General features: G+C 46.4%; 1 protein-coding gene across 6 annotated transcripts in view; it reads right to left on the bottom strand.

Moving 5' to 3' along the window:
• Window positions 1-21,249, bottom strand: part of ITSN1 (intersectin 1) — a 133,549-nt gene that overhangs the window by 35,746 nt on the left and 76,554 nt on the right. For 5 of the 6 annotated variants that reach the window (XM_029082331.2, XM_029082336.2, XM_029082337.2 and 2 more), the window contains 7 exons: window positions 19,128-19,357; window positions 16,670-16,791; window positions 15,271-15,285; window positions 8,020-8,258; window positions 4,696-4,855; window positions 4,111-4,316; window positions 2,740-2,822 (listed from right to left, as the gene is read on the bottom strand). In XM_029082331.2, coding sequence (XP_028938164.1) covers window positions 2,740-2,822; window positions 4,111-4,316; window positions 4,696-4,855; window positions 8,020-8,258; window positions 15,271-15,285; window positions 16,670-16,791; window positions 19,128-19,357 — 1,055 coding nt within the window. The remainder of the gene's footprint in view (window positions 1-2,739; window positions 2,823-4,110; window positions 4,317-4,695; window positions 4,856-8,019; window positions 8,259-15,270; window positions 15,286-16,669; window positions 16,792-19,127; window positions 19,358-21,249) is intronic. The other variant, XM_029082335.2, reaches the window with a different exon arrangement.

The raw sequence follows: 21,249 nt of genomic DNA, 5'->3' as shown, positions 1-21,249 counted from the left end.
AGTGATAAGGAGAGGTGACCAGTAGCACAGCTCCAGTGTGATGTTTCAAACACAGAGGATAGTAATATGACAACTGTGTCACGTGGAGATTTCTTCCTAAAGAGGTGCTGCTATTTTTTTTCTCCAATGGTATTTGCTAAGCGCTTACTATGGCGCCAGGCACCATATTGAGTGCTGGGATAGTTACGAGATAATCAGGTTGGGGACAGACAACGGCTCACGTGCGGCTCGGTCTTAATCTCCATTTTCCAGATGAGGTGACCGAAGCACAGAGAAGTTGAATGACTTGCCCAGGGTCACCCGGAAGACAAGCGGAGGAGCCTGGATTAGAACAGGGTCTTCACTTCCTATCTGTCTTTAAACCTGGGTTATATACGTGTCTGAGGCCAGTTAGCGATTGGCCGGGGAAATGTGGGGTGGGAGGGGAGGGATTCCTGAGCTGCGAGGGGAAGACAACCCTCTCCCCGCCCGCAGTCACCCCACGGCACAAGGAAAATTTCCAACGAGAAGCAGCGTGGTCTAGTGGAAAGAGCAAGAGCCTGGGAGTCAGAAGACCTGGGTTCTAATCCCAGCTCTGCCAACTGTCCGCTGCCTCATCTCGAGCAAGTCATTTGACTTTTCTGTGTGTCAGTTATCGCATCTGGAAAACGGGGATGGAGACTATGAGTCCTATGTGGGACAGGGCCTGTGTCCAACCCAATAATTTTGTAACTATCCTGGTGCTTGTTAATAATAATAATAATGATGATAATAATAATAATTATGGTATTCGTACTACAAGCAAATCGGGTTGGACACACTCCCTTGTCCCATGTGGAGCTCACAGACTCAATCCCCATTTTACAGATGAGGTAACTGAGGCACAGAGAAGCAAAGAGTAGCAAAGTGACTTGCCCAAGGTCACACAGCAGGCGACTGTGGAGCTGAGATTAGAACCCATGACTTTCTGACCTCTGGGACCGTGCTCCATCCACTGTGCCACACTGCTTCAGTTCCTGGCACGTAATAAGCGCTTAACAAATACCACTGAAAAAAATGCCAGCAAACTCCGATTCTCAATCCTTCGGCCGGGCAATTTCCTTTCCTCAGGAGTGACTTTTCCGATATGAGTTTTCTTGTCCTCAGATTTCATTCCAACTGGCTTTTACGGAGTTTTATTTTCTGGATCTTCTAAATCACGGCCAGCTGTATGAGGAACCTTACAAAAAGCTGGCAACTGAACCTTAAAAAAAAATTCCTTTCTTAGAACTGAGAGAGCTGAGTCCAATTCACAAAAGCCCTCGAGTAGCTGAAGCATTGTGGATCCTGGCTGAATGGAGAGATTCAGTGGCAGGGACGAAAGGGTCGAGAATGGTTCTGAAAATCGGCCGGCTCTGAAATTCGCCAGGCCCGGGGGAATCCCGAGCTTGGGATGGCGTGGGGAGATTTTAACTGCATTCCCAACTGACTAGAATATGTAGTTGGGTGCCTGAAATGGGTCGCTTCGATGTCTCCCCCGACGGCATTTAAGAGTGGAATGGATCTGCCTGTCAGAGCAGTGAACTGTCAGAAGCATTCTAGAGTCAATCAGAGCATCGATCAAATGACAATATGCCATTCTTCTTCTTCACTATAAACCCGAAATCTACAGGAGACCTTTCTGGGGGTACGTTTGAAGCCTCAGCTCTCTCTGACCTTCCGCGGAAAACACCTGACCTCTACCTCATTTGGAATCAATGAACACGACGACTCAATCTGATCATTCCCGCGCACACACACACATACAAACACACGCTGAGCACGGGACCGCTCGGCAGGAAACCCGGGTTCGAGTCCCAGATCAGCCACTGCCCCCCACGGACGTGTGATCCTGGGCAAGTCATTTGATCTCTCTGGGCCCCATTTTCATCATCCGTCAAGCGGGGATAAGACTCCTGGGACTTATACTGTGTCCGATTCCATCCACTTATATCAATTCTGACCGCCAGCTCAGGATTTGGCATGTAAGGAGCACTCGATAGCGCCGCATGGCGTAGTAGATAGAGCAAGGGCCTGGGAGTCAGAAGGTCGAGGGTTCTAATCCTGACTCCGCCACTCGTCCGCTGCGTGACCTCGGGCGAGTCACTTCACTTCTCTGTGCCTCGGTTACTTTATCCTTAAAATGGGGATTGAGACTTTGAGCCCCACGCAGGACAGGGACCGTGTCCAACCTGGTTTGCTTGCATCCACCCCAGCGCTCAGAACAGTGTCTAACACACAGTAAATGCTTAAATACCATAGTTAATAGTATCATCATTACGTTATCTAGACTTTTTTAAATTTCCACTGAGCATTTAGTTCAATAAGCACTTAGAGGACTCGCCCAGTAGGAGCTCTGTGAGCACAAGTGCAACTAAAGCAGCATGGCTCGGTGGAAAGAGCCCGGGCTTGGGAGTCAGAGGTCATGGGTTCGAATTCTAACTTCGCCACTTGTCAGCTGGGTGACTTTGGGCAAGTCCCTTCATTTCCCTGTGCCTCATCTGTCAAATGGGGATTAAGACTGTGAGCTCTACGTGGGACAACCTGATTACCTTGGATCCTCCCCCCCACAGCGCTTAGAACACTGCTTGGCACATAGTAAGCGCTTAACAAAGGCCATCATCATCATCATTATTATTACTTTTCTCGGTGAACCAATGTCTTATGGGTTAAAGTAGAATCTAAACGACCTCAGATGAGTTAAATAACATTAATCAAGTAGAGTATGACTTGATGCCTTACCTTCCCCTGGTACGGGAAGTTTGGAAGCTGGTGATGACACCCTCTTTAGACTAGCGGGGCTTTCTGAAGAACCTGAATCCATGCTGGAGGAGACAGTACAATCAAGTAAGAATTTCATCCGGCGAAGGGGGGAATCCAAACAAGTCATCTAGAAAGCCACCCCACCTGCGTAAAAGAAGCAAATCTGCCGTCTTTAGTATCTGGGCCTCAGTTACCACATCTGTAAAATGGGGATTAAGACTTTGAGCCCCACGTGGGACCGGGACTGTGTCCAACCTGAGGAGACTGAATCTAACTCTAGCACTTAGTACAGTGTTCGACACATAGTAAGCACTCAACCAATACCATCGTTAATTAATTAGACTGCAAGCTCCTCGAGGGTAGGGATTATGTCTACTACACTAGATTATATTCCCCCAAGAGCTTCGTTGGTGGTTCAGAAAAATCCATGACAGCACGAGGTTGTCGTAGTTTAACCAAATTGAAGATGGGCATCAGTTTCTGTGATAGTTTTGCCCTGTTGAGCCCTGAGAGTTAATGGAAAGAGCATGGGCAAAAAGCTGGGCACTGATCGAGGTTCTACCCCGTTGCCTGCTGTGTGACTAGGGTGAGTTACTTGACTTCTCTGTGCCTCAGTTTCCTCATCTGTAAAACTGGGGCTCAGATGAGTTCCTTGTATAGGCTTATACCATATCATCCTCAGCTTGGCTCAAAGTGTCACAGCAGAGGACTCGCAGAGCCAGGTCTAAGAGCACGGGTCTGGGACGACCCCTCCCCACCCCCAAGTTCCATGCTCATTCTGCTAGTCCACATTTTCTTTCTGTACCTGGCAGTGTTGGACACACAGTGAACTCTTAAACACCACGGTTATAATTATTATCATTATTACTAGCCTTAATTAATTGCCCCCTGGGGAACTGAGGCTGCGCTCTGTCTGGAGAGTGAATGTGAGAGTGAATTCTTGGAAATTTTTTCATCCTTTCCTCCCTCCTCTTTTTCATGATCTGATGCCAGACACCGAGAGGGAGTGTGGTCTAGTGGGATGAGCATGGCCTCAGAGTCTGCAAACCTGGCTCAGCCATTTGGGAAGCCTTCAGCCAGTCATTTGTCTGGCCCCTGGGCTCCTCACATATGAAAGGGGAATAAAATGCCTATTCTCCCTCCCCCTTAGAGGGTGTGTCCATTTTGGGGGCAGGACTCGGGTCTCATCTGATTATCTTGCATCTACCCCAGCACTCGACACATAGAAAACACCTAATAGAAAGCATCAAACGTTTTATTATTTTAAAATGAAAGCTATATCGCCCAAGAGAGAATTTAGCACCAGGCTGTTGTTTTTCCCTTTTATCAAACAGAGGCAAACAACGATACCTTGTGGATTTCCTTATGGGACCCGAAATGAGCTTCACGTAAGACTTTGGAAACCAACCCTTCTGGCCTTGAACTTCTCCAAACCACCACATGTCTTGCTGCTCCAGGACCGTGATGACATCGTTTTTGTTGAAGTTGAGATGGTTGTCCTTTTTGGCCCGCCAAGGATACAGAGCTTGGGCCTGGAGCCCCTCCACCTTTTCACCCTTTCACGGAGGAACGGAAAGGCATATTTCAGTCAAGGACACGTTTACAGTCTAGAACGAAGCCCTTTCTCAGCCCTTCGGAAGAAACCGAAGAGCGAGTGGCTTGGTGGATCGAGCCCGGGTGTCAGAAGGACCTGGGTTCTACCCCGAACTCTGTCATATGTCTGCTCTGTGACCCTGGGCAAGACACTTCACTTCCCTGGGCCTTAGTCACCTCTTCTGTCAAACAGGGACTAAAGTAGGAGCCTCAAGGGTGTTGCCATGGTTGTATTTTAAAGCATCCACAGCAGGTTGGAGGCAGTGGGCTGGCAGCTTTCAGGATGCCAGATGGGTTCCAGAAGGCATCACTCACTCGAACCGACAGCCGGTGCCCATTTACCTGGCCCAGGACAGGAGAGGGCGAGGAGCCCGTGACGGTGGCTGGGGTAAAGGCCGATCTCTGTCTCAGCTGCCCGGTATTTGGCACTGTGAGGGAGGGCTGGGCTGCCCAGGCATCCCAGTGGTCAGTCTCCGCTTTCTCATTAGTGTTGCTCGGCCACCTGGAAGGGGGAAAGACAGACAAGAAAAGAAATGCTTTGGCACGGACAAATCACTGCGGAGCTCAGATCCTCTTTATGAAATAGAGCTAATAGATCAGATCGCAACTTTTAGACTCTCAGCTCCTCTGAGGGTGGTTTCTACTAACTCTAATGGACTTGCCCGAGTGTTTAGAAGAGTGCCCTGCACGCAGTGGGTTCTCAAAGTCTACTGATTGATTGCTTAGGTAAAATGATATGAAATAGAGCTAGTAGGTCAGTTACCAACTTTTGGACTGTCAGCTCTTTTGAGGGTGGCTTCTACTAACTCTACTGGACTTGCCCGAGCGTTTAGAAGAGTGCCCTGCACCCAGTGGGTTCTCAAAGACTACTGATTGAATGGTTAGGTAAAATGAGTCAGAAAACTCAAGCACTTTGCCACCAGTCAAAATTAACCTTTGCTCAAGCTCAGATGTATTCATGGAAGTTTCCCCTTTAGTGTCCGCCACACCTCAATCCTCCCTCCTTACTGTCACAGCTCCAAGAAGCTTTCCCCAATTCAGCCCATCCACTCTATCCCCTCAGTTCAGTATTGCCATGTTAGATGTAAATATTCATGCTTATCACTTGTGGTTCGCCTGTCATCTTTCCTACAAAACTCTAAGATCCTTGTGGGCTACAAGTGCATCTATTCTTGAACATTTTCGACAGTGGATGGATACACACTTTGACAAGAAACAGGAGTGAGGAAGGGGGAAATGGAGATGACAGAAGAGGCGAAAAGAGGATCTGTTAATGCTCAGGCTGTGTAATATAGAATCGAACACAATACAGGTACTAATATTAACCTTAGAATATTTTTTTTTATCTCCCGGCATCTCACTGATTCTTGTACTTACTATTTCTCTGACCAAACTGATCATTCCACCTGTTTTTACGGCATCTACTTCATATTGAAGTTACTGATTTGGTGGGGAGCACTGAGTGTTGAGTTAAAGGGGAATGCTGCCCGAAAGGTTCAAGTATTTCTGTCTACGTATCGGCAAGATGGAATGCGTCATAAAAACAGCTTCAATCTTGTTTAGACTCCTTTGGCTTTCTAACCATCAACTGCAGGAGCAACCCCCAAACTGCACAAGGAGAGCAACAAAGACGACCAGTTTTCTGTCCATCTTGTCCGTATTTCAAGATGCAAACACTGAAACCACGTTGTAGCTTTTCAAAATTCAGCTGCTACTGAACATGGCTGCATTTCTGATCGGCAGTCAGGGTTGGTGACCGAAACAGAAAGACCAACCCCTGCTGGTTAGGGTTTAAGATGAATTCAGCTCACGTGAAAATGGAGAATGGGCTTCTCAGGTTGCAGTGTTTGAATCTGTGTGGTCGAAAAGGAAATTGTTCAAAAAGTTTCATTAGCAATTCAGGACTGGCTCAGTTTTCTTGGAACTGGTGGTTTACAAAGCGAATAATAAATGATAGTTATGGCATATGTTAAGCTCTTACTATGTGCCAAGCACTGTACTAAGCACTGGGGGTGTATACAAGCAAACTGGGTTGGACACAGTCCCTGTCCCGCATGGGGCTTGCAGTCTCAATCCCCATGTTACAGATGAGGCAACTGAGACATCGAGAAGTGAAGTGACTTATCCGAGTTCACCCAGCAGACAAGTGGAAGAGCCAACATTAGAACTCATGACCTTCTGCTCTATCCAGAACTCCATGCTCCTTCTTCTACTTAAGCACTTACTATGTGCCAAGCACTGTTCTAAGCGCTGGGGTAGATACAAGTTAGCTAGGTTTGACACAGCCACTGTCCCACAAAAGGCTCGCATTCTTAATCCTCATTTTACAGATGAGGCCCAGAGAAGGGAAGTGACCCGCCCAGGGTCACCCAGCAGACCCGTGGTGGAGCCAGGACTAGAGGTCACGAGTTAGGTCACCAACACTGACTCCCAGGCCCATGTTCTACCCACTAGGCCACGGTGCTATAAACCCTGTAAGTAAATTCTAATTTGGCTCTTCTCATACTCTGGCATTTTGACCGCTTAAAAGAGGTCTTACAAATGGGGAAGGCAGTGTGACTACCTTTTAAGAAGAAAAGCACAACTGGACCACTTACTTGAAAAGCCATAAATGAGCCCCAACGGCCTAAGAAAACATTTATCAACAGGCTTCTTGGCCAAGAACAAGAGAAAACGGAATACATTTCGGGCTAGAAGATGGATTCTCTTAACTACCATACTGTCTCTGTGATAAAACACAACATTTTAAGAAGGCTAATATGTTCATGTGCATATCGGTGGTGAAGATTTAGCCAATCCCTAAAATCTGAGGCATGGAACTCTAATGGAAACTCCGATGCTCAACCGTACGTATTACCATTTCAATCCTCTGCCTTCTAAAAGTGTTCCAGTACCACTAATCCGGGCTGAGAGGGGAGGACGAGCTAGCAAGCAAGCATCCCTCCATTCCAATTTGCCAACACGCGCAATGGGCAAAGGTGGCCAGCTTGACGGGAAAGTTTTGCAACTCATTTTAGATGCACATCGAGATCCACTCACGTTTAAAAATCGAAAACAGTTCAGCCGACGAGGGAGGCGGCTTTGAATAAATGCTATCAATCACGAGTACTTACTGAGAGCTTACTCTGTTCAGAGCACTGTACTAAGTGCTTGGGAAAGTACAACGGAGTGGGTAGACACAATCCCCGCCCACAAACAGCTTAAGGTCTTCGGGGGAACCGAGACATAGATGACGGATAGGGGAGATAGTCGAATATAAGGCTATACACATAAGTGCCGCGGGCTTAGGGGGAGAATCGAAGTGCTGACTTCAGTGAGAAGGCAGAGTAAGAGGAGCTCTTCCCAGGACCAAATGACAATTTTAATTTCGACAGGTCTCTGAACCAAAGAGGTTAAAGAACGCTTCTTTCTCGCAGAGATGAATAAGCTTGAGTTAGACATCAGAGAGAGCTCAAGTGAACGGCGTCAGTGACAGAAAGCAGTCAGGGACAGTGAACGCCCACTGCGTGCCCGACCCTGTTGTCCCAACAGTGTGAAGCCGGCCCGGAAACCTATCAGTTTCTGCTCTTGACTCGTTCTCCTACATCCCTGGAAGTTGGTGGAATGGCGAGACCGGTGGGGAAGGCGGGATCTCCCCGCCCGTCGGACGGTGACCGCCATACGTACGTGGAACTGAAGTCGGCCCAGTTGTTGGAGGCCGTGGACGAATCGGACGAGGCGGGGGCCACGGGAGTGGGAGTTTCCCGCAGAGCGGCGGGAGCGGGAGGGGGGTCCGCGGCAGGTTTGCTCGGTGCTGGAACTTCGCTTTCAGGGATCCTCTCGGCATAGTTGGCGGGAAACCATCCCGTCTTTCCCTTCAACTCCCCGCCAAGCCAGCCAGGTTCTCCGGTTTGGCTTTCATCCACCTGCGGGGAAGAAACAGAGTTTGACAACTGATAAAGAGGGAAGCTTACCTGGATATGAACCCACTCCTGCTGCAAACCAAATCCTACTTTTTCCCTCGAGTGGACACTCCATTGTGATATTCTGGTTCCAAGTGTACATTGATCAAAACATAAAAAATCACCTATCGACTTTACTCTGAACACCCTAAGCAGAGCCTACAAATCTGCATGATTTTCTATCTTTTAACCAGGACATTTTTCTCAATAGGAACACAGAGGAGCAATGCTCCTTTACCCTCGTGAATGGGGGACGTGAAAAGCTTATGTCAGGTGCTGAGTAAATGTCTTTTCCTACCTTAAGAGTTGGGGGAGCAGGACTGTTAGAGTGTTACCCCGTTCCTGCTACTACTACTACTACTAATAATTGTGATATTGGTAAAGCGCTTACTATGTGCCAGGCACTATACTAAGCGCTGGGGTGAATACAAGCAAATCGAGTTGGACACAGTCCTTGTTCCCCGTGGGGCTCACAGTCTCAATCCTCATTTTACAGATGAGGAAACCGAGGCCCAGAGAAGTGAAGTGATTTTGCCCAAAGTCCACAGCAGACAAGTGGTGGAGGCGAGATTAGAACCCATGACCTTCTGACTCCCAGGCCCAGGCTCTATCCACTACGCCATGCTGCTTCTCTAAGTACTATCAGTACTATCTCTACCTATAACAACAATAATAATAATAGTAATAATTATCATTTTAGACAAGTCTTACTCTTCACTTTTTTCCTCACCAGCTCCCTCCTCTAAAAAATTTGGCCCAGGAAGTTGACTTTTTTGTTGTTTTTTGCGTTTTTTTTTAATGGAATTTGTCAAGTGTTTACTATGTGCCAGGTTCTGTACTAAGCACTGAGGTAGGTACAAGGTAAATCAGATAAATCGGACTCACAGTCTTAATTCTCATTTTACAGATGAGGTAACTGGGCCACAGAGAAGTTAAGCCATTTGTTCAACGTCACCCAGCGGGCAAATGGCAGAACCGGATTAGAACCTAGGTTCTGGCTCTTTCCACTAATAATAATAATAATGATGATGGCATTAGAGAAGCAGCGTGGCTCAGTGGAAAGAGCACGGGCTTTGGAGTCAGGGCTTATGAGTTCGAATCCCAGCTCTGCCACTTGTCGGCCGTGTGACTCTGGGCAAGTCACTTAACTTCTCTGTGCCTCAGTTCCCTCATCTGTAAAATGGGGATTAAGACTGTGAGCCCCACGTGGGACAACCTGATTCCCCTATGTCTACCCCAGCGCTTAGAACAGTGCTCGGCACATAGTAAGCGCTTAACAAATACCAACATTATTATTATTATTATTATTATTTGTTAAGCGCTATGTGCAAAGCACTTTTCTAAGCGCTGGAGAGGATACAAGGTGATCAGGTTGTCCCACGTGGGGCTCACAGTCTTCATCCCCATTTTACAGATGAGGGAACTGAGGCCCAGAGAAGTGAAGTGACTTGCCCAAAGTCACACAGCTGACAAGCGGCTGAGTCGGGATTTGAACTCATGACCTCTGACTCCCAAGCCCGGGCTCTTTCCACTAGGCCACGCTGCTTGAGTTGCCCATCGTGGGGCTGGAGTCCGCGACACTTTGATGAAGAATCTCCTGCCCTATTGACCGAGCTAGGCGGGACTGGAAATTGATTTACAATCTCTTGAACTTGCCCAAGTTTAGAACACCGAACACTGTAGGTGTTCAACCTATTCCACGGATTCATTGATTATAGGGAAAAAAGCCCTGGATCCAAGAAGGGTAACGTGTTGCCAGCCCCAAGACATTCAGCTGGAATTGCTAAGGGTGTTTTGAAAAAGAGAGTCGTTTAACAAACCCTTGGCAGAGTGCTCTGCAGAGAGTAAGCGCACCAGAAATACCAAGGATTAAGAGGCTGCTTCCAGAGGAACCTTCAGAGGAGATCCAGCTTGAGGTCCACTGAGCATTGACTTTTACCCCTTGGGCCGTTTAAGAAAATAAAAACAAAAACTGTGGTATGGGGGTTTGTGTCAGACCTGATTATCCTGCATTATCCCTGGTGCTTAACACAGTGCACATCACATATTAAAAGTTTAAATACCACTAATGAATTATTGGTACGTTTTGATAGGGAGGAGCTATGAACTACAAAAGGAGGGAAGGAATGACTATGTTTTAAAGGGCAGTAAATCAATAAAAGAGCATCGAAACATATACCCTCATCTTATTTTCTGCTGGCTTAAGCTGTCACAAGTTATTTAGTCAACTGAACCCCATTTGGGGGGAAGCAGTTTCAATTTCATTCCCTCCCCAGAGCAGTGGTGGTGTGAGGGCGAGGGCGTCCTTTCTCTGGGAGTAACCACCAAGGTCCCATAGAAATTCCAAAGAAGGGGGCTAGAGGGGAGGCTCCCTTCTAGCGGTGTTTCCACACTCCTTTTAAAATGTAACGATTTGCTCCTCTGTTCCAAATCCACACCCTCCTTCTAGGAAAGACCTGGAAGAGCAGGAGAGCAGGCATGTACCGGTTGCTGGAAGGTGCCTTAGGCTGGTTCCTCCTTGGCTCACAAAAATCAATTAACGTATTACAAACTTTCCCTTTGCCAATGTGGGTGGATTTTGTCCGCATGCCCCAGGGTATACTTGGGAGAAGGCGTGGCAACTAATGAATGCACTTCTCAACTCTCCTTCCTCAGCAGTCTGACATCAAGAAAGCAGAGAGGCAGCGCGGCTGCTGGAAAGAGCCCAAGCCTGGAAATCAGAGGACCTAATAATAATCATAACGATTGCAGCACTTTTTAAATGCTTACGACGTCCCGGGCACCGTTCTAGGCGCTGGGGTGGATACAAGCAAATTCAGTTGGACACGGACCCTGTCCCATTTGGGAATCCCAATCTTAATCCCCACTTTACAACTGAGGCACAGAGCAGTGAAGTGGCTCGCCCACACAGCGGACAAGTGGCAGAGACGGGGTCAGAACCCAGCTCCTTCAGAATCCCAGACTCGTGCCCGATCCACCAGGCGACGCTGCTTAATCCCCTTTTCCACCGCTTATTTGATGTGTGACCTTGAGCAAGTCGTTGAACCTCTCTGTGCCTCGGTTACCTCATTTGTAAAACGGGTATTGATATTGTGATCCCTGGGTGGGACAGGGATTGTGTCCAACTCAATTATCTTGTATCCACCCCAGCACTTAGTACAGTTTCTGGCACATAGTACACACTTAGCATAAATTCTTTTTTTAAAAAGAGAAGATCCATAGGGGATTTATCTTAATCTACTTTATTCTCCTAAATGCTCAAAACACGGGAGGCATTCAATCATTACTACAGATTGAAGGCTGACTCTGAAGTTGACGCTGAGCACCCCATTATTTGCTGATATTCTCTTTCTCAATCACGGAAACAATGAGTTGTCGGCAATAGAGAGCCAATCTTATTCTTTCACTGGAGTATCAAGGAGAAAATAGAATGCTTTCAAACCTCAACCACGCTGGAAAATTGGACATCTTTTCCCCCTATCAAATGTTCTCAGTGTGAAATTACTAACCAAAGCAAATGAAAAACTTGTCCAGTGCGATCTTCAAGTAACAGAAACCACATATTTCTCCAGCTGACTGGAGACAAGAAGTCTGAACCAGGGGAAAATTCATGTCTAATCTGATGCCAAGCATCAGATCCCAAATATTCCAACCGAGGGCCCTTGGAAACAATGTGATATTCGGGATGGTTGGTTTTTAAGTCTGGCTTGGATCTTGCATTTCCCAAATGGCTTTTCCGTAGGAATCAAGGGGAACTGAAATTTCTCCAAATGTCCACCACGGAGCCAAGAGAACATCCAAATGGAGGAACCAAGCTGGTGGCCCTGAGTTTTCCTGCCTTTCTGGGAAGTTCTGCATTCTTGAGTCTGGTTTTAGCTTCTGAGAGGTGGCTCTCAAGGCCCATTTCCAAGGCTCTGCTTTACACGGGGAGTTGAAGTCAATCCCGATTTCTCACTAAGCAAGGGATTTAGGAGCAATTTTGATGGAATTCTATTCCAGTTCGTACATATCGTTCGCCCTTTTCAAGCCCAACCTGAGCAGGTGGGAAGGGTTTAAAATACAGCAAATAATCACCCAGCTGCCTTGCACAACAAAGCAAAGTTCATCACTGGTCTGGGTTTAGCCAAGTCCACAGGCAGTGGACAAAATTTAAAGCAAAAGGATTAACGTGTCTCAACAACTGACTCACTGTCAACAACCATCTCTTGTCCTTCCTTATTTCTACAACCAGGTATTTCCCAGGTCCACTTAATGACGGTCAGGGTGAACAGACCGGATAATAGTGTTTATGCTTTTTCCACGATCGAGCATTAGTGGCTACCGCATTTCATTTGCTTTGAAATGTATCCAACGTACTCAGGGGTCTGAAAGTTCAAGTCAATGCCAGCACCTCTGATTCCTCCTAAAGGAAGCACTAGAGCCTGACCCAAAGCGGTAATGGAAAAACGCTTGGGTTCTTGGATATGGACCAAGAACCCAAAGCAAGGACGGGAGAATGTTTTATGAAAAATTAGGGAGTGCTAAATTACTCTACCAAACCATGCCTCCCAAGGGGGCGGCGGGGGGGGGAGGGGACGGGTGGATATTACATTCATGGGGACTTCACTATGCTGAAATGAGAATAAAACAACAGAACTTTCACGCCCATTGAAGGGACGCTTCAAGTTAAGAAATCCTTCCCATTGAACAGTCCGGAATGCAAAGAAAGTTCAGTTTATTAATGGCTTTGACACTGTCTGAATTTCAGCTGAGGACGCTCCCATCCATCAACCTGGTTGTTTTATCCAAACTCACTGGGGACAGAGCATGCTAAAAGGCAGAAGTCTATCTCCCTGTGGTAACCTGTTCTCCTTCGGCTTTGGTGAAATGTGTGGTTTCTGTTACTTGAAGATTGGACTGGACAAGTTTTTCATCTGCTTTGGTTAGTAGTTTCACACTGAGAATTGGTGAATATCTACCCAAGAGCTCTGCATATCTTTCAAGGGCTTAATAAATGCCAAAGGAGGGAATGTGGACCTCTGTGTCCTATACAGGTGAACTTGCTTAAGGGGGATTTTCCCCAAAGTGGTGGGTATGTGAGGAGAATCCCAGAGAAGCAACTGTAACTTAATAAAAAAAGCCACAAAAAACTATAGAAAGCCAAGGACCGACACCCCTTTCAAAAAAAGGGTCACGCAGCCCTGCTCAGAACTTCCCCTATCTCCCATCCGAAGAATGAAATGTGTTCCCAGCAGGAGTCTTCAATCTATCAATCGATCAACTGCATTTACTAAGCCCTTCCAGTGTGCAGAGCACTGTACTGAACTCTGAGAGATGTACAACAGAATGGAGTTGGTAGACCCATTCCCTGCCCACAGCGAGCTTACATTCTAGAGATAGAGACAATAATATAAATACAATAGATTATGGTACATCAGTGCTGGGGAGCTGAGGGAGGGGTGAATAAAGAGTGCAAATCCATGTACGAGGCAGAGCAGGAGTGGCAGAAGAGGAAATGAGGGCTTAGTCGGGGAAGACCTCTTGGAGGTCATCCTGAACAATCTCCACTGCTAAACTAGAAGAACGTCACCACATCTAATAGATGTGGGGGAGGCAGTGCGGCTTAGTGGAAAGAGCCCGGGATGGGCCTTCTGCCTGACTTTGGGTAAGCATGTAACCTCTCTTGGCTTCAGCTTCCTCATCTGTTAAATGGGGCTAGGAAGGCTGCGAGCCACTAATGGGAACCACCTGATATCTTTTTATCTACCCAAGAACTCGCGTATCTTTCAAGGGCTTAATAAAAGCCACAGTTATCTCCATGACCTTCCTGCACTGTCACCCTCCCCCCCATACCACTCAACAAGCTATTTCTGCTGCTGAAATCACAACCTCTGTCAGCAACTGGATCTCCCGCGGAATGTGAAATGTTTCTGGAACGTGTGTTATTTAGGTTGCGGGTGCCACTAGGCACTGGGTCGGTCAGCGTGATGGGTGGGCTCGGAAACGTCTCCCGGGTGGGCCGCGGGCCCATCCGGACTGGGCTGGGAAGGGGGAGATCCTGGGGCCAGGGTATTCCAATCTCTGAATCTCATCCACAAGTGAGGTGGATTGCGGAGATCTCCTCCTCATTTGGAGACAACGGGGTGATCTGTCCCACAACAGACTCCCTAGGGGAAAGGGCCAATTTTCCAACTCGGCAGAAGTCACTTGAAAGGATTTGCGCAACACACCACTACTTCCCCTCTGGGTAACCGTGCTAAATGGGGCCAATTTCTGTGCAAAATGGAAACCGCAGAAAATTCTGGAACCGAACACGGGGCTGTAGGTTTTCCAGGATTTTGAGGCAGTCACCACTCACTGTGCTAAGCAAAAACTGCTTGGATGCCCTACTCGGAAAGCACGATTTCAGACATTTTTCTTTATGTCACATCTCGATTCAGTTCCGCTTTATGAAACAAAAAAGTAAACAGACTGGAAAACTGACATTTACCGAGAAAGGGAAGAACTGATTTTAAATGAAGACATCGACAGTCTCTTTGAGAGAGACAGAAACACAGAAAGCAAGGAAACACAAAAGAAGGGGCATCGTGGTCATTTCACACACTCTTCCTGATGGAGACTAGGAAGAGCTTGCTCTTACACAATCAGCCAATGAGATGCTGGTGTATTCCACATTTCATTGCATGCTGGGGCCGCAAAGAGCACTTTCCATCTGGAACTAATATACGCAGTTTATTTTTTTCTCTTCGCCCCCTAAAACCAGCCCTTAATGTCTCTAGCAAACACATTCTTTGGACACAGTTCAATGGATTGACACTTTTTACTTAAAAAATATAGATATATATATATATATATACAAATTTCTCCGTCGACAAAACTCAGAAACATATTTTTGTTGCCAACCCACAAAACAAAGATATGTTTACTTGCACGAGTTAAATGAATAAAAAATACATTTAAGAAGATGTAGACTTCCTGACAATTATTCAGGACTTACCCAGACCCCTTTTACCTCCACCAGGAAAGCAAAGATTTGAAAGTAAGGCAAAATTACAATAGGTTTCACAGACATAAATGAATCTTACCAATAATTCTAAGTTTTGCCCAATGAGTCGAGCTGATCTACGGTCTATGTCGGAAGAAAACCGTTTCATGTCATCACGAATCTGATTTGGGGGCGATTTTTTCTTCTTCCAAAATAGAGGTGAGATTTGAAATTTTTAAGATCACGTAATGAAATAAATAAGGGAGGTCGGCCAATTATTCCCCTTGATTGCGGTATTGTTCCAAATTTCACAAAGCAACATTCCTTCTTAGAAACTCTCTATAGACCCTTCGTGATTTGGTTTTTTAAAGAGAGACTTCAAAAATGGAACACGAATCAAACTGTCAGCCACTGAACGGGTCTTATTTAAAATGGGTCCCAGTCACATTTACTGAAAAAATGGGAAAATCCACAAGAGAGGGCTCAGACCCCTAAGGGCAATGGATATTGTCAGAGATTGAACTTTGGTCCATCGCCTGCATTTTGGATTCCCAACTTTCTCGCGAGCTTCAGTGGGCAGCTGTAAGACGAAATGTGTCTACCCTACTGTACCATCTCATAATTTTCATCTTATACACATGCTCATAGGAACGCGAGCAGTGCCATACTGGGCTAGATCCACAGTCCATCCAGCTTAGTGTTCTGTCTCTGGTTTCATCACACCTAGAGTCACGTATGCGCTCTTGCATGCGGATAGTTCAGGGATTTTTTTTTTTTTTTAACAAATTGGAACTCACTTTTAGGTCCGAGTCCTACAAGAGAGAAGCAGCGAGGCCTAGTGGACAGAACACGGGCCTGGGAGTCAGAAGGACCTGGGTTCTAATCCCGGCTCCTCTACTCTTCATCTGATGTGTGGCCTTCGGCCAGTCACTTAACTTCTCTGTGCCTCCGTTACCTCATTTGTAAAATGAGGATCAAGTCCATGAGGCCCGGGTGAAACACGGAGCGTGTCCAACGTGATGAGCTTGTATCAACCCCAGAGCTTAGTACAGTGCTTGGCACACAGTAAGTGCTTAACAAATACCATTAAAAAAAAAAAGTCCCTGACTTTACCTTGGCAATCAAAGGGAGTGGGGGACCGGGGAGTTTCCTAGGGCTACGCTTGAACTCTCGAAGGGGAATATAATCTCTCTAGAGAAGCTGCTTAAAAGCGACGATTTAAATGGTGTAAGAACCTCATTTTTTCTTCAGTTAGAAAAGAACATGAGCGGTAAGGCCTGCACTTCAAACTCTCCGCCTGTTACCCTCAATCACACACCTTTCGTGCTGTAACTTCCCTTGAGTAAAATTGTGAAAGGAACAGAAGAGAGAACAGATATTCTCAATTAGCTTCTGCTGTGCTCTCTCTTACCATGACTATATCTCCAGGCTGAATCGTGATTTCATCATGGCTCCTGGCCTCGAAAGGGTACAACGCTCGGTAATACACTACCTTCACATCCTCCTGTGTGGAAATAGTAAGCGGGCCCTTTTCTGTTGAAGAAGAGAAAAAGGACAGAGAGAAAACACCACTTTGAACCAAGTATTAACTCCCCCGTAAATAGCCTGAGCTGAAGTCCTCCTTCCAATCTCCCTTAACCGCAACTGAAATACTAATATCCCATTTGGCATTTATTAAGCACAAAGACCCCACACTAAACAGATTATTGGCTAAATTATTAACTTCTTCCTATGCCTCCCCTTTTCTTGAGAGTCCCAGATATCAACTCCAGCCTGGGAATTTATATTCTGCATCTCAAAATTTTGGTAACCATCCTAAATATCTTATTATTTAAGGCACTGATTCATCTACAAATCTCTTTGCTTTCTCCCTCTGATTTGCAAATCATTTTGGAGCCTGCCTCCCCTGTTGGACCACAAGCTTCTTGAGGGTAGGGATCCCCTCTGCCAAATTGAATGCACTCCCCTAGGCGCTTTGCACAGGACTCTGCCCGCAGTACTTGCTCAATAAATGTCACTGATCGATCGAGATGGCATTATTAAAAGGGATCGTTTCTTCTCCAGGCTTCTGAATCCTTCATTTTCCTCTCAGACTAATTAATCAAAACAGAGTGCTTACTGTGTGCCCAACACTGAACTTCGTGTCTGGGAGAATACAACTGATCTATTGAAACAGCGGTCATGACTGAATGAGGGGAGGGTATTTTCCCGAAAATTTGTAGTGTACGAGCTCAACTCTACCAGACTGCATGAGGAGATGGTAAAGGCACAAATCTCGGGGGCATTCTGACTATTCTACTTGGTCGGGGAGACTATTTTGCAAATCTCTAATAATTTACACTGTCTTTAAAACCATTCCTGCGGTGATCGCTTGCTAGATTCAGTCCAACAGTATACTGCCTGATCATTCACTTAATCTTTCCCAGGAAGCCGTACTAATTTGGCTTCTTTTCACAAATAAAAGCCCGCAAACAGGTACAAGGCTTTGAAATACAGATAAAAGGGTCCATCATTTGATAATCACCCCCGGCCTCTGCCCTATAGCACTTACGTACATATCCGTATTTTATTTTAATTCCTGTTCCCCGCTTTAGACTGTAAGCTCCTTGTAGGCAAGGTGCTTGTCCGCCCATTCCATTGTATCGTACGCTCCCTAGCGCTTAGTACAAGGCCCTGTCTGTAGTAAGCGCTCAATAAATACCATCGGCCGACTGGTCGACCTCAACGGGGATGAGTTGTCACCAATTCAGGCCGGATGCATTGTGTATCGCCTATCAATCCGTGGGGAGAACCAACTCCACAAGAGACTGAAAATGGCAGTGTGAGCTGGGAGAAGGAGAACGCACGAGGAGTAGTGGCTGGTTGTTCTTCCAGGGATGGTTCGGGAAGGTATCAAGACTGCGATTGACAGAAAAAGTGGTATTTGATGTGCACTGTGCACCGAACACTGTGGTAAGCACCGGGGGAGATTCAACTGAAACAGCCCCGCGAGGGAGGCTTGGTGAAGCATCATTCTTTCGTTCCTTCGCCTCTAAATGATCTTTCCAAATCAAACTTAGCAATGCCCCGAAACTAGCAAAAGCGAGGAAGACTACGGCACGTTCTTAAAGAGATTAGCTCTGCAGCCCAGAAAGAACAGCAGAGTTGTCAAATTTTGATGGTGAGAACTGGAGATGTGACTTTCGATGGCAGCCACTGGTTCAATGATAACGCTGACGCCTGTGGTATTTTTTAAGTGCTTACTATGTTCTGGGCACTGTACGAACTGCTGGGGTGGATTCAAGCAAATCGGGTTGGACACGGTGCCCGCCCGACGTGGGCTCACGGTCTCAATCTCCATTTTACAGATGAGGTAACTGCGGCCCAGAGAAGTGGCTGACCCAAGGTCATGCAGCAGACAAGTGGCAGAGCCGGGAATAGAACCTATGACCTTCTGCCTCCCAGGCCCGTGCTCTAGCCACTCCGCCACGCTGCTTCCCTTGAATCAGGTCCCACATGGGGCTCACAGAATAAGTAGGAGGGAGAACAGGTACTGAATCCCCATTTTTCTGTGGAACAGAAAAGTAAATTCTACCTTTTTATCTATTTTGATGCTATTGATGCCTGTCACTTGTTTGGTTTTGTTGTCTGCCTCCCCCTCCTAGACTGTGAGCCCGCTCTTGGGTAGCGATTGTCTCTATCCATTGCCGAATTGTACTTTCCAAGCACTCAGTACAGTGTTCTGCATCCAGTAAGTGCTCAATAAATACGACTGAATGACTGAATGGACTTGCCCAATGTCACCCAGAAGACAAGTGGTGGAGCCACAGTTAGAACCCAGGTCCTCCTACTCCCGGGCCTGCGCTCTTTCCACTAGGCCACACATATACCTGCACTGGACCACGGGGCTTGAACTGCTGGTTTAGCTGGTTCCGGATGCGGCTTAAAAAGTTGACTGAGTTTCTCCTGCATCTCTTGTGCACCTTTCTCCTCCGTGTCTTTCTTCTTGGCCGCTTCTTCCCTCTTTAGCCTCTCCTCCTCGTGTGGCTTTTTAGGCCGGTGGTAGTCTTCGTCCTGCTGCGCCCGGTCCGGCCACGGTTTCTCTCTCTCGTGCGCTCGCCTGTCCGAGAAAACGTTCCAATTTCATTACGACCGAATGAACGAACGATCGAATGGCGGGGCAAAACGAAAACAAAAAGCAAGTAACTGATAGTGTTTGCTGAGCATCTGCTGTGTGCGGAGCACTAGACCGAGCACCTGGCAGGATCCAAAAGAGTAAGTAGAGGCCAACCGGGTCCTCGAGGAATTTACCAACTAGGAATCCAGGGCAATCCACTGCTCTTTTATGTCCCAGATGTTCAGGCCTGAGGGGAACTCAACCTCCTAATAGGGTGGAGTGATTATCTTTAACCCTTAAACAGCCCACTCAAGAGCTCTGAGTTCTAATCCTGTCTGAACTGCGGGTTTATTTCTACACTCCAAGGTGCGAGGAGATTAAACATCTTGCATGGTTTCTTCCCTCACTGTGCTACGCAAGAACAAACTTAAAGAACGGAGTTCCGACCCACTTTAGAAGACTGCGAGAAAAAGGGAGCAAGACGCTTTTCAATTCGAAAGGAACAGATCTTTAACTGCAGAAGGAGAGGGAAAATGTAGGGGCAGGAGTAAGATGGCACAATAGACCATTGTATTATTATTAGATGCAGCCGGGTTTTTAGCAACTGAAAGTTCAGGCTGAAATTCTCAGTAAATGCGGCAGTTGATTCAATCTGAGACCTGAGAATAATGATGGCTTTATTTAATCTGGAGTTCAGAGAGTGGGAAAGCCTAAAGTTGTTTTCTCCTTTATTACCAAAACATTCTTCTTGTTGAAGGTAATTGCCAAATGGGCATAAGAAAAAGGAAAAACTTATGCTAAACATTTCCCAAACTTTAGGCGGGTCCAACTTCCACTCCGAGTTTCACAACCGACATTTTTTTACAGTCTCCTAGCCAGAGAGATATAATTTTATGTCACAAGGTTTTTGTTCAGAAAGAATGGTGGCTAGAAGACTCTTACAGGAGAAGGGGATACATTCAAATTGTGGCCTCACAAACGCACGGACATTTCATTTCAGGATATTCAGAGATTCTAATTGTATAGATGGCTTCCCTACATGATGCAAGTGCTTAGAGGCAAATCAGTTGTGGATGTACATCTACTAATCTATGAAAGAAAACAAAATCCCCCAAAACGTTTTACCCCAGGCATCACCCAAAGAAACCTCGCTTCAGACCTTTCCTTACCCTGCTTAGCAGGGATGGGAAAGATCAGCTCAGTAGCTCACCAAGCTCTTACTTTAGAAAAGAATAAAATACATACTTTGAATGAATACCAGCAGTAAGACTTGCATTTACTGAGCACCTACTTGGTGCAGTGCACTGTACTAGATGCTAGGGAAATACAGAAGAAAGAAGTAACACGGATTCACAGCACGTTCATTCTCTGACGGGTGAGACAAACAAAGGTATTTACAACTTGAGTGGCAAAAATATAAAAACTGACTATGAGTGTAATGGTTATGACTGGTTATCTCCATATACAGTTCACTAGGAATTAGGGAATAGGAGGGGAAGCAGTTTTTATAAGACCGAGGAGGAGATGAGAAAAATTCCGGCTCCCTAGTATTCCTGATTCATAGTCAGGTATTCAACTACTACACGCCACACCGTAAAGAATGAATTTCTCTTACTGTCTCAACTGAGGTCCAAAGAAGCCACATGACTTGAGTCAATTTCTTCCTCTCAAGCCTTCCATCCTCCTGTTGAACGAGGAAGCACCACTCCCCACTCTGGTATGCCCTGAGATACTAAGACTTTATGCTTATTTCAAACCTGGAGCAAAAATTGCAGAACGAGTACCTCGCTGATTGGAATTAAGTGTCCGACAGGTCTAAAATGACATGTTCTGCGCTTGATCTTTACTCAGAAATGGACTCAAAGTGGACAGTAATGTGGCACAGATTCTTTTGG

The sequence above is a fragment of the Ornithorhynchus anatinus genome, chromosome 17 (genome assembly GCF_004115215.2).
Source record: "Ornithorhynchus anatinus isolate Pmale09 chromosome 17, mOrnAna1.pri.v4, whole genome shotgun sequence".
Lineage (NCBI taxonomy): Eukaryota > Metazoa > Chordata > Mammalia > Monotremata > Ornithorhynchidae > Ornithorhynchus > Ornithorhynchus anatinus.
The sequence above is the reverse complement of the archived record's forward strand: the minus strand, read 5'-3'. Positions and strand labels throughout refer to the sequence as shown.